We start from the raw sequence: 13,173 nt of genomic DNA on the forward strand, positions 1-13,173 counted from the left end.
TCAAAGAGCTTGGGTATAGTGGGAAACTTGGGTTTGTTCAGCATTCAGCCATGAGGCTGCTCTTGTCCCTAGACCATGTTACACTGCTGGCTGCTTAGTATAATCTGCCCCGATTGTACTTTCTACACAATAGAGGAATTGTATTTACTTAATGTAATGAAAACTCTGCACACTCGTAATAGTGCTGTTTGCTGCTATTTTTCATTACAAGTGCATGGTGTTTCAGCTACATTATGGGTTAATTAGACTCTTGAGGGCTAGCCTGGGAACCTAACCACCATTTATAACATTTATAACATTGTGTCCATGGGAAATTATTTGGTGAGGTCCAAAACAACTGATTTAAAAATTAACTTTGGGAATATAACTGGTTTCAAAGTAGAGGCCCACCTGACAGATACTGCATGCAATTGGTTGTTTAATTCACACACTGAAGCAACAGCAATGGGAAGCCTATCTTGCACCAGCCAGACATTTATGCTGTGACAGGGAATATAAATATGAGTAAGATCTTAAACCTTGAGGCACTATGTCTAGAAAACAGAAAAGTATTATGAAAACAAATAAATTATGAATAAGTTCTAAAACAGACATTTAAAAATGCTGCAGGAACAAAGAGAGCTACTCTTCCCAAGGGTTCACTACTGAAGTAACAATTGGTGTCCAGTCTTGACCACAGTAGGCTCTATCAAACAAAGAAAGGAAGAGGCAGGCACCTGAGGGGCAGGAGGTAGAGACTGACAGGATAGTGGGCACAGTGCTTTCAGGGAAATGAAGCAGGAATACAGGCTGATGAAAGAGAACCATCAACTTTCAGTTGTTTTTAAATTATGAAAAAAAAAAAAGGTGAGTTAGGTATAGGTCTAGTGGTATAGGCCAGTAATCTTAGCCATTTACAGTGAGAATTGAGAGAGGAGGACAACCACAGGTTCAAGGCAAGCCTGGGATAAAGAGTGGTTTCAAGGTGAGCTTGCAAAACATGATGAAATACTGCTACACACACACACACACACACACACACAAATAAAGGAAACTCTGGAGAAAGGATTAATAAGAATCAAAACTACTGTATAAGGAGCTGATTCATATGAGAAAGCACTCGATTATTTTAACTACTTGGATTTTCCAAAGAATGTAACTTAGAGTGAGATTCTTGTCCCCCACCCACCCCAAGAACAGGATCATGCTTCCATGGATGCTTCGTCCCCAGCTCTGGACTGAGGAAATTATACAGGCCTTGTCTTATATGAAGTACAGATGTCTAAACACCCATTCCATTCATTTTATTTTTCTGCCTGTGTGCTCTATTGTCAACTGTAAGCAATCTTTTGTTAAACTATGATACCAGGTCAAGGATTATAGAAAGCTTGTTTAATCTAGTGCGTTAGGAATACGGTAAAGATGAAAGTCAATGTGGAAGACTTCAGCCACTCCCCTTTGATTGCTTTTGTAAAGCTAACATGCTTTATATTAGCAAAACCATCATATTTTTTTAACTATAAGAAATGATCATAGAAGTGTGACTCAGGGATATTCAGAATAAGTTCACCTGACATTTCATGTATGTGGACAGATGTTCATTAAATCCTGTAGAAATGATAAAAAAATCAGGCATATAAAGAAGCATCAAAGTGAGGACAAGGAAGAGAGGGAAGCAAGGTGGAAAGTATTTTAACTCCAGCACATTTCAAATCCGTGAAGAGGCCTTTTGTATCTCAGTACACATCCATTTGGAGATGGCTGATGGAGACTGTCTGGGGTTACACAGACTGTATTTCTCTCATGTATGTGTAACAAAAGCAAAAGGATAAAGTTCACAGCTCCCTTGTAAACAGTTATAAATAACCCTGACCCTTCGGCATTAAGCTTATGCAGTGCCTGTGTTAAGACTAAATACTCTCATTCTAACACAATCCAAAAAGGATTTGTAAACACCAAGTGCAAAATGTAGAGTGAATAGTAACCCTGATATATTTGACATGGTAGAATTCTGTGTTTTAGAATTATCATAACTGCGAGAAGATGAAATTTATTTTCCACCCAAATATTACTGGGTACTGATTCCTCAGAATAATGTCAAATAGTCAAATAGTTCACCTTTCTTTCTTTCTTTCTTTCTTTCTTTCTTTCTTTCCTTCCTTCCTTCCTTTCTTCCCCCCCTCTCTCATTTCTTCCTCTCTTTCTTTCTCTTATTAAAGAAAAGACTACTTGAATTTTTGGACATTCTTTTACAAACCTATAGATATTAGCTTGAAAATAAAGGAAGAAAGAAATGTAGGATCAAAAAGTCAATAGACAATATCAATGGTTAATAACATGATGAAAGGGTCACTGAAGGCATCTGTTTCTTGTACCCATCTTTAGCCCTTTCATTTTCTTATCACTCCCTGTCCCATCCCGACATTCTTTTCTGTGTCTGGACTTCATGGCAAAGTTTGCAGGTATAATCTGTCCTCCGAAGCCCAAATAACACAGAATACCAATGTTTACTTGTGTCTTTATTTGAAATTATAATATTAGGGCCATAGGGTTTTAGGAGGCCTTTCATATATAAGGAAAGCTGAGGCTCACAGCAGCTGACAAATAGGTCCAGACTGATGTGATGAGATATTGAGCATTCCCTCTATGTAGAAACCAACCTTGTACTCCCACCACTACCTGCTCTCTCTGGCCCGACTCATGCTGCTGCACTTGTTATATCATAGCCCAGAGCCTCTCCTTGATCTCAGGTGTTGGGCTGAGCACAGCTTGTTGGGAGCTATTTTAACTCTAATTTACCTGTCAACAGCGTGAAATAGTGATTACAATAAAGGCTTTTTTCTGACTTCAACTTTTAAAACCACAGAACTTATGTTCTATTGGGAGAGGCAGGCATTACACAAATAATCAAATATGTAATTATTACTTGTAAAAGCAGTGAAGGAAAAGTGAAGGATGCAATTATAAAATGTAAGAGGGAAGGTTTTAGTAAATTACTTTTAGGAAAGTTTCTGAGAAAATTGCATTTGAAACTGGAATTGCAATGAGGGTTACAAAGATGGGTCTAGCAAGAGAATAACATTCCGCTAGAGGGAAGGTCGGGGAAGGGGACTCTGTGGAGCTCTTACAATTGGGAAGTGATGGCCATAGGGGGAGAGGCTAGACTGACATGGCAGGGGTTCCTTGGCACTTTTGAGAGCAAGTTCTGGGACGCAATTAGAACTGGAATTTCATTCAAAGAACCATGGATGGGAAGTCATAAGAAAGAAGTTTAGCTGGACAGCAACCCAGATGAGCTTTTCTAAGGTTGGTGGATGGTCTTTACAACGTGGCAGTGCTTTATAAGGTATGCGATTATTTTAAGGAATGGAGAGGTCATTGCCAAGCTTTCTTTCCTTCACACAGAGAGACAAGTGAAAGCAAAGACTATTTGGATGGTCTTCACACTGTGTCCTGAAGTTACTTGGAACAAAGTTTCTGCAACATTTGTGACCATATCATCAGACTAAATTTAAAACAGCAAAGATGACAGTGACACTTTTCCAACACATGGTAACAAAGGGGAATGAGCACAAAATTGTAACAGATTTTAGCTTATGACTGGTAGAATCAAATCTAAACCTTTACTTATATTTTAATTGAAAAATTAAATGATCCTTTAAGCAAAAGTGAAGTTTCCATGAAATAGTTCTTTAAACAACTGAGATAGTGATTTGTCAGGTTCACGGCACTTTAAAATAACAACAAAGAAAAATTCCTTAGCAATATCCTGAAATGTGACCTACTAGTGCTTCGGGTTTATAGCTCTCAATTAATTCATGTGGTGCTACATACATGTAAACTAAAGTCACCACACAGTCCTACTTTATTTGCCCACTATTATAGAAAGAGACACAGAGAGAATATGAAATAATTTTAGGCTTTGAAGTTAATCTTGTTAATAAGTCAATAATGATAAGAGGGACATTCTATAAATGACTCTAATCAAGGTTAAGTATGTTAGGAAACTGATAAAAACTCAAAGGTGTTTATGACTCTCCCTCTAGTCTCTGCAATTCGTGGCAGAAATTGCAAACTCTTGCCAGGACAGGGCTTATTAAAGAGCAAGTGAATGGGTTTTGGTATGGCTTTCTGTAAATTAATAATATAAATTTTCATCTGTAGTATTTGTTTTGGTAGAAAAATGTAAAACTTTATGAAGTTAGATAATAGCTTATTCAGACAGCATAGTTTCAGTTTCCAAAGTCCAATTTGTTTCTTAGGTTCTTTAACAATCTGAGAAGAGTAGCAGAAACATTGTAAACTAGCTAATTTTTATTGCTTCTAAAATCCTTGATGGCTAAAATAAATAAGGCTGAGGGATGTCTACATTTCTGCTTAATAAAGTAAATTAGCCACAGCTTCCTAGTGAACACGTGACTTTAGTAAATGCTTGCTTTGTTCTTTGTTCTTGGGAAAACATTCCTGAAAACAAAAACAAAGTTTAAAAAAGTGTTACAGTTCTGGAACGGAACAAAATGTTTAGTCATCAGAAACATCTGGTACAGAATGTGGATTTCTTAATTATTGAGAGGACCTGAAATATAAATATTCACAGGTTCAAAACAGTGCTGCCAAATAGGTTATCAAGCAAAAAATACGCAACCACCTGGAGAACAAAATCCATCTGTCTGACTGAATTTAGTTGAAAATAATTTTTTTAGACTTGTTAGTAAAACCCTCATGCAAAATTTATTTGATTGAATAATTTACTAAGAATATTTCCATAAGCATCATAAAGTGCTACAGTCGATAAAAATGAATACACTAACCATTTCTAACTCTGAACCTCAGCCACAGCTTCCAGTGAATATATACTGTAGGTTATTAGTCAGCTACACTGTGCTTGACAAACTAGATTCCTGCAGATATAATGAGGCCACTTTAGGAACAAAAGAATGAGACCCACTGCTCTGACGTTACCTACTCAAAGGGACACATACAGGATTTTCCCCCAGAGATGGGTACCACATTGCCCTTCTCATCATTTCCAACACTGGGACTCCAGTGATGGACAGAGTTGCGATGGGGGAAAGCTAGGGGAATAATGCTAAATCTCCATTCTCTCACCCAGAACTTCTGTGCTTTTGAAACACTCCACTGTAACTTCAGATACAGAGGATCCCTTCCCTCAAATGTTTAAAGGGCTGTGGAAGATGGCAGACAGCATTCAAGCACAGATTTCTAGAAGTGTGAAGGAATAAAGCAGTGGCTACTGGAAAGTGGGTCAGCCATCCTACAAAGTGGGCAGGCAACAGCGGAAAAACAGCGGGGGGGGGGGGGAGTTTCAGTAGTGAACGAAGGAAGGAAGTACGGAAACAGGGAAAGTGAACAGGAGAGAATGTCCAGTCTGCTCTGGAAGGATCAGCCTCGAAGTGACAGTGTTCACCTAGTGTGAGTGCAACTGCAGAAGGCTGTTGTCACAGTATAAGACAGAGAGAGCCTTGGGTAATCTGTAGTCTATGTCAGCAGCAAACAATATTAAGAAGGGAGAGGGAGGGAGGGAGGGAGGGAGGGAGGGAGGGAGGGACAGAGACAGAGACAGAGACAGGCCTTGCACAGCAGATACACCAGGAGAAGGAGCAGTGCTGGGGAAATGCTTTCTTCTCTGCACTTAAGTAGAGAAGCCACTTTTAAAAGAATGTGGCTCCAGGAGGTCCCTCCATGCATAACTCATTCTGGGTACCCAGAGCAACTGTCATGAGAATAGCTCTAGCTAAAAAGGGGAAAAAATGAGTCTGCACCACGAAGTGCTCTGTGAGGCGGATATAATTAGGTCTACACTATAGACTAGTGGACTACAGAGTTAGGCTCGCATCTACAACATGATAGAACCTCAGAGATGCCAGCTCCTCACCATGCTTGTGCCAGGGACTGGAGAGAGGCAGACAAGAATCTGCACACACAGAGGCTAGTCCAGCCAGCAGGGACCAGCATGGGGCCTGCATACAGAATATGAAGCCCATCCAGCTTCCTTCATTTTAATGCTACACACAATTAATATCTAACTTGTTGGGTAGACTTCCACATGAACAGATTGGCCTGCAATTGGCTGGATGGTTGAGGTCCTCTGTGCCTCAGTGTCCTGACTGCTGGGACTATCTTAGGCTGGCTGACTGCAATTCCTTATCTCTTCTTATATTTTGCTTTCATCATTTATCCCTTCCCTCCACTTTTACTTCTCCCTTCCTATTTGCTTTTCTGTTTTCATTTACTTCTCTTGTTCTAATATAACTGCTAACGCTTTTCTGTTTGCTTCCTTTCCAATCATACATTCATTTTTAATGCCTTACTATGCATTGTACTATCTTCGATACTTTACTCCCTCAGAATTGACATTGAAGAGGTGATTGCTTTTAATGATGTTTTCTTCTGCAGTTATTTCTACTCTTGCAGAAGAGCTGCAGGGTTGAGGGTTTAGCTGAGGTATATGTCCAGTCCAGAGGAGAGAAGTGGCATTAACCCTACCACAACCTAGTTTTACTAGACCATTGCAAATATGTCACCTGAAAGAATACAGGTGATTAAAAAAATTACTCTATCAAAAATTTCTAATTCTATAGCAATAGAATGAAAGCTAAATAGATGAAGTTCTATGAAATTAAAAAAGAATGATTACAAGACAGTTCAATGAAAGCAAGGAGAACAAAAATATACTGATGAATGATTTAAAGAGAGCAGGAACAAATAGTTCAATGAAACATGCAAATTAATACAGCTAAGAAAGGGATCCAACACAGAAATACTAGAAAAACACAAAAGAAACTTTGGAAATGAAAAGCTTAATCTATGACATCTGTGCAATATCATTAAAAGGCCAAATCTATAAATCACATGAAAGAGGAGATGTTCAAGTTGAAGCACAGAAAACATAGTCAACCAAATCACAGCAGATGATTTTCTAACTCTAGGGAAGGTGACGGAAGGGTTGATACAGGAGGGATATAAGGGCAAGTCAGAGAGATCCATCTCAGTGGTAGAACACTTACCTCACATTTACAAGGCCCCTACAGTTGCAAAACAAATTAACAAAAATAAACACACAATTCAGGAAAGGAAATCCTCTAAAGCTGAATACAGCAAGGCAAACCAAATCTGTTTTAATTCCAACTCAGCTGTGAGTTAAAGGTCAGCCTGGTCTACATAATAAGTTTCTGGCTACCTGAGACTACATAGTAAGACTATGCCTTAAAAAAAAAGGGGGGGTGATGAATGAATGAATGAATGAATGAATGAATTTTACAAAGGCATCAAAGCAACTAAGAAGATAATTAAGGTATATTTTGAAAATCATATTCTGATAAATTTGAAAAAAAAACTACAAGAAAGGGATAAATTTCTAGACACATAAGATCTTTCAGAATTAAGTCAAGAGGACATAAGCAACTTATGTCTAAAACAATGTGATTGAAGCAGTAACAAACATTTTTCATAAAAAGCCCAGGCTCTGATAGAGTACTGGTGAATTCTAGTAGGCTATTAAAAACTAAAACCAATGATTTCCAAAATATCCTGTAATAGAAAGTAAAGGAATATTACAAAACTAATTTTATGCAGTTATATTACACTGATGCTATAATTGTGGAAGGATACAAACAAGAAAACACAAACTGTATGATGAATATAAATGTAAAGGCCTCAAAACACTTGTAAATGCAATTAAGTAACACATTCAAAAGATCATGTACCATGACCAAGTGGATTTCATTCCAGGGATGCTGGGATGGTTCAATACATGCAAATATCACTTCTATACACTTAAGAACCAAAATTACGTGATCATCAATGATACACACATACTCACACTCACAACCACAAACACGAAGCCTCTGATAAAGTTAAACATCCATCTATGATAAAATTCCCAAGGAAAGTAGGATAAAAGGCACATACCTAAATGTAATAAAGTACATGGCAAACATAGGCAATATTATACCTGGGGGAACCACAAAGCATTAACATTAAAGTTGGGTTTCCAACAAGTGAACCCTTCCAACAAGGGTTTCCTTCATATTATACATTCTTATCCAATACAGTGCTTGAAGTAATAGCTAGAGCATTAAGATAGAGAAAGAAGAGACACAATTATGAAAGCAAGTAGTCAAGTTACTTGTATTTGTAGATGTGAGCCTTTCAGAGACCCTAAAGACTCCATCAGCAAACTCTTAGAATTGATAAACTCTTTTAGCAGACAGTACCTTTTCCACAGATCAGTAACAAACATGCTACAAAAGAAATAAGGAAAATCAATCTACTTTAATAGCTTCAAGTGGACATATAAATATTAACAAAAACAGTGAACCTTAGGAATAAACTTAACCTAGGAAGTGAATGACCCCACAATGAAAAATTTAAAATGGCAGAGAAGGACAGACAAGTGAAGACAGGACATGTTGGAAAGACCTCCTACACTGATAGAATGGCAGAATTAATAGAGTGGAAATTGCTACATTTCCAAAAGTTGTCTAAAGATTCAATATAAAATCCACCAAAATTCCAGTTTCATTCGGAAGCACAAATGAGCCAATGCAATCATAAACATGGGAAAATGCTGGAGATGTCACAGCACCCATTTCTTCCTTCCTTCCTTTCCTTCTTCCTTCCTTTCTTTCTTTCTTTCTTTCTTTCTTTCTTTCTTTCTTTCTTTCTTTCTTCCTTCCTTTCTTTCTTTCTATCTTAATTCAATTTATTTATTTTTTTTACAGAAAATATTTTATTACGTTAAAAAGCAAGAGAAACTGGGAAACAAAATAAGTAGACAAGACAAATAGCAAACAAATATGAACATGGTAAATTTAAACCTAATATTATCAATTATTCTGAACTTTGAGATAAAAATACACAACTTGACGGTAAAGAATGGAAAATATACCACCATGTAAGCAATAGTCATATAAAGGTCAAGTGCTTACATTATTATCTGACAATGCTAAGGCCAAGAATGAGATATCAGCAGAGATAAAGAGGCATGTTTCATAACAAAGAATCACTGGATAAGGAAAAAAAAATCTAACAATCACATAACAAATAGCAAAACTTTAAGATATCTGAAGCTGGACCCGTGAGATGGTACAGCAGGTGATGACGATTGCCACCAAGCCTGGCCCCCACATTTGATCTCCAGTACCCATATAGTGGAAGGAGAGAGCTGTCTCCTGCAAATTGCCCTCTGACCTCACACATGCGCCACACCATACATGTGTGTGTAACAGACATTCTATTTAAAAAATACGCTAAGAAAAAATTGACAGAAGTCCCACAAGAGGACCAAGCTACACAACTATAACATATGTAAGAGACGGCACCCATTTCGATATGGTACTGACATGCACACATGTGTACACACAGAGAAGCCAGTGGAGAAGGGTACCCAGAGATAAATCCATATTACTATAGTCACTTGATTTTTTGATAAAGAAGCCCACAGTATACACTGGAGAAAAGACAATTTTTTTAAGAAATGGAGTTGGGAAAACTGGGTATTCACATACAGCAGTAAGGAAAGAAATCCTTGTATCTTACCCTGCAAAAAAAAAAAAAAAAAAACCCAAACATTAATTCAAATAGATTAAGAGACCTTAATGTGGATTCTAAAACTTGGAAATGTTTACGGAAAAACAGAGAACTCCAGTTTCCATACTTGTGGGTCGAGTGATTCATTCATTAGAATTATCTCCCCATTCCATAAATTAATAAGATGCATAAAACCATATATATGACATAATATAGAATTATGTGACATATATTTATATACATAAGACAAAAAAAAAAACAGAAGGGAGAGTAGGGGAAAGAAGGAAACTAGTAGGCATGGCTAAAGAGAAAGGGAACAAGTGCGAGTATGTGGGAATGAGTCTGTCTGGTCAGGTATATAAATAACATGAATAAGAGAAACTGTCTTTATAAACCACAGCACTATGTACAATGGCTATTTGCCAAATAAAAAGCCAGTATGTATAAGAGGAAGCTGTATTAAATAAGAAGCTATAGTGTATGTAAAAGTACAAAGCACAGTACTTCACATGAAAAAAACCTGCCTACATGTAAGAAAGTGAAGACAGCAGCTGCTGAGGAGCCATCTACAGTCAGGTAAATCCATAGCCAAACTACATTCCCATGGTGAAAGCTGAAAGGTGTACTCTCTTTCTGAAGACTAAGATTTACTTCAGGAATCAGAATTACAAGTTCTATCAGTGTTCAGTATTTTCCCACAGAGGACACTAAGTAGTAAAATAAAATAACCCTTATCTAAGAAAGAATGACAATTGCAGCTGAGGTTAGCAATTAAAAAGATATGCACCGGTACCCTTTCTTCTAATGGAATAGTATGAAAAGGTCTTTTCACAATTTCTTTGTTCTACCACTAAAACCTCTCAATGTAGTTAGCATTAAAAATAGCACAGCCACCACTTAAACCAAACTCAAATATACACTCTCATCTTCCAAACAAAGGACAGCTGGAGCTTCCTAAACCCTCACTGAAGAAACCTGAATAAGAGAAATCTTCTCTCATTCAAAAGAATTTCCATGCTAACTGCTCTCAATAGCTTCCACTCAGATGAGACAGTTGCTACCATGCTATGCTTTTAGGCAGCTATCAATCAAGATAATCTACTAAAAATCAAAGGCATGTTATTAAAATTAATAATCACTTTCAAATAGCTCAATGGATTTCATATTATCTAGATTTATTTTTGAACATTAAAGAACAGATGGTTATTAATGGTTCAATATTAGAATATAAAATTTAGGGCAATCTGAAAACCTGTCAGTTGTTATGATTGCCATATGAGAACATGTGGAATTAATTCTTAGAGAGCGTGGCATGCTTCTTTGTGGTGTAGACCTGTTAGCATGAGAGGGAGGGCAAATGCTTGCTATACAGAGCTATGCATCCCATTACATTGGCTTCATTCATATTTATGATATGATCTGTGATGTCGATGCAATCAGTTTAGATCTCACTGTTATTTCAAACAAATCCATAACTGAGCAAAAGGCAGGATGCTGACAGGAGTTAATGTGGGCTTTACAGTGTTTACAATTGCTTTCTAATCTACTAAATGGCTGTGAAAATTGATGCAGTTAGGAGTGTTTTATACAGTAGTACAGATAAAGTGTTGTGCTGAAATAATCTCTGTAATGTTAAATTGAATTTTTTGCAGTGCTTTCTGTTTTACCTATTCATACGTGATTAAGTAGGCTCCCAATTTTATATAAACTATTAATAAAATACCTAAACACTCCATTTTATTACCTGAAATTTGTTTTCATTTTCAGAAAAACCATCAATTTATGATTTTATATTAATTATTTTAAAATAAAAATAAATGTAATTGTATCTGAACTGATTTAAGATTCTGTTCTTTATGGATTTGGGGTAGCCAGCTTACAGCCTTTGTTATCACCTGAGTAAAGTTTGATTTCATACTACCGCACACATTGACAGGGAGAAGGAGTGAGAAAAGATGGGATCTGTAGAAGAGGGCCGGGGGCACACATATGGACACCTGCATTAAATTTAAATCTCACTGTCAATAGTGGCCATTAGTCATCATGGCCACCAGGACGCCGAGGTGCCTTTGGTCTCTGACCTATGTGGGACTGTAATCAGTGAATAACAGATCTAAGAATCAGCTCCATCTTCAGTGTCATTGAATGCCATGCCTACTTGAGGCTTGCCACACAATCTGGTACCTATGGCCAAAAGGTGAGCATTCCCTTCTACACACCCTTGAAGAAACAGGTAACACGTAAGTAAATAGCAGGTTTTCACTGCAACTCAAAGGAACCTGAAATTCATAATATTATTGGCTACTTGTTCTTTGTGCTATTAATTTTAGATGTTCAAGAGGAGTGTTGGAGATTGTGGACATTTACACTTTCATTTAAAAATACTGAATGAGCTTGAAAGTAATGGTGACTTAATCCTAAAATTTTGTTCATTGGCAAATGGTGTCCCTGGATTTTTTTAAACATTATTTTAAAAACTAATAGTCAGAGTTATATACTGGAAATAAAATAAGCAGTCCAATAAAACACATATGCCCAAATATGCAGACAATGCTTTATTTTGCTTCAAATCCTTTCAGATCTGTCTTTCTTCCAATACTTATCAATATATTTCATGCTTTTTTGATTTTTCTCTCTTCAAGTTATTACACTGACATTTATAAAGTACATCATTAAAGAAAATGAAATAATTGCTTGTCTGATTAGAGTTCTACTCTGAGCCTAATATAGGGTTCCAAAGGCTTATCCTGGTTATAGTCCCCGATTCTCTGTAGTATCAGGGAGGTAAAAGGAAGTCACTCAGGAAAATGTTGTAGGTGATTTTACCATCTCAGAGGAGAAAACAAATCCATAAGCATAGTAAGAACCAACTTTCCTTTCAAGCTGCTACACTTAGACATGGTAGCTGTTGAACACAGCAGTTGCTTGAAGATGTTGACTATGAAAATAATATTTAACATTACAGATGATAGCAAACATCAGGAAAACCCCTTCACCTAACTTTTAAAAATCGTGGTTGTGCAAATATTTCAGAGCAAACACAGAGAAGTCGAAAGATGCAAAATTAATGCACAAAATAGTACAGTCTGGAAAAGAAATAGCACAATAATCTACGTCTCTGCCACTGAAAATATAGGAGATAAGCAATATTCTTATTTTCTTAAATCAGCTTAGCAATTTATTTTCTGTACATAACAGAAATACTATATGCAAAGAATTAATAGACCTAAAATGCTTAAGATGGTATGGCATACTGTTTACTGATGCAAAATGGGAAAAATTATTCTGAAATTGTACAAAGTTTTAATACTATCTGCCCTATCATGGGGGCGGTTGTTAAAGCATGTAGCATAAAAAAAGTGATTCCAAAGGGTCAATCTTTAATACCTAGTCATTCATCTGTAGTTGATCTGTGCATGGATCAAGCTCTGCTCTAGGAAAATAACACTCATAAGCCTCATGGAGCTCATAGGATGGGAATAAGGCAGGAGGCAGTTCACAAGTGCCAACTAGTGTAAATATACAATCTTTTAGAGGAGGGACAGATATTAGGGTAAAAAAGGCAGAGCAACAGTGCTGAAGTTTGAGGCAGAAATTTTTAAACAGATGGCTCAAACCAAGCCTCAGTGAAGAGGAAAAAAT

At 36.9% G+C, this 13,173-nt stretch overlaps 1 protein-coding gene across 6 annotated transcripts in view; it reads right to left on the bottom strand.

Annotated features, from left to right (window-relative positions):
* The window catches only part of Diaph3 (diaphanous related formin 3), a 437,024-nt gene that overhangs the window by 28,437 nt on the left and 395,414 nt on the right, over positions 1-13,173 (bottom strand). For 2 of the 6 annotated variants that reach the window (XM_035453302.1, XM_035453301.1), the window contains exon 28: positions 4,378-4,443. The exons of the other annotated variants lie outside the window; for them this stretch is intronic. In XM_035453302.1, the coding sequence (XP_035309193.1) occupies positions 4,378-4,443 (66 nt within the window). The remainder of the gene's footprint in view (positions 1-4,377; positions 4,444-13,173) is intronic. 6 annotated transcript variants of the gene reach the window in all.

Source organism: Cricetulus griseus (assembly GCF_003668045.3).
Source record: "Cricetulus griseus strain 17A/GY chromosome 1 unlocalized genomic scaffold, alternate assembly CriGri-PICRH-1.0 chr1_1, whole genome shotgun sequence".
Classification (NCBI taxonomy): Eukaryota; Metazoa; Chordata; class Mammalia; order Rodentia; family Cricetidae; genus Cricetulus; species Cricetulus griseus.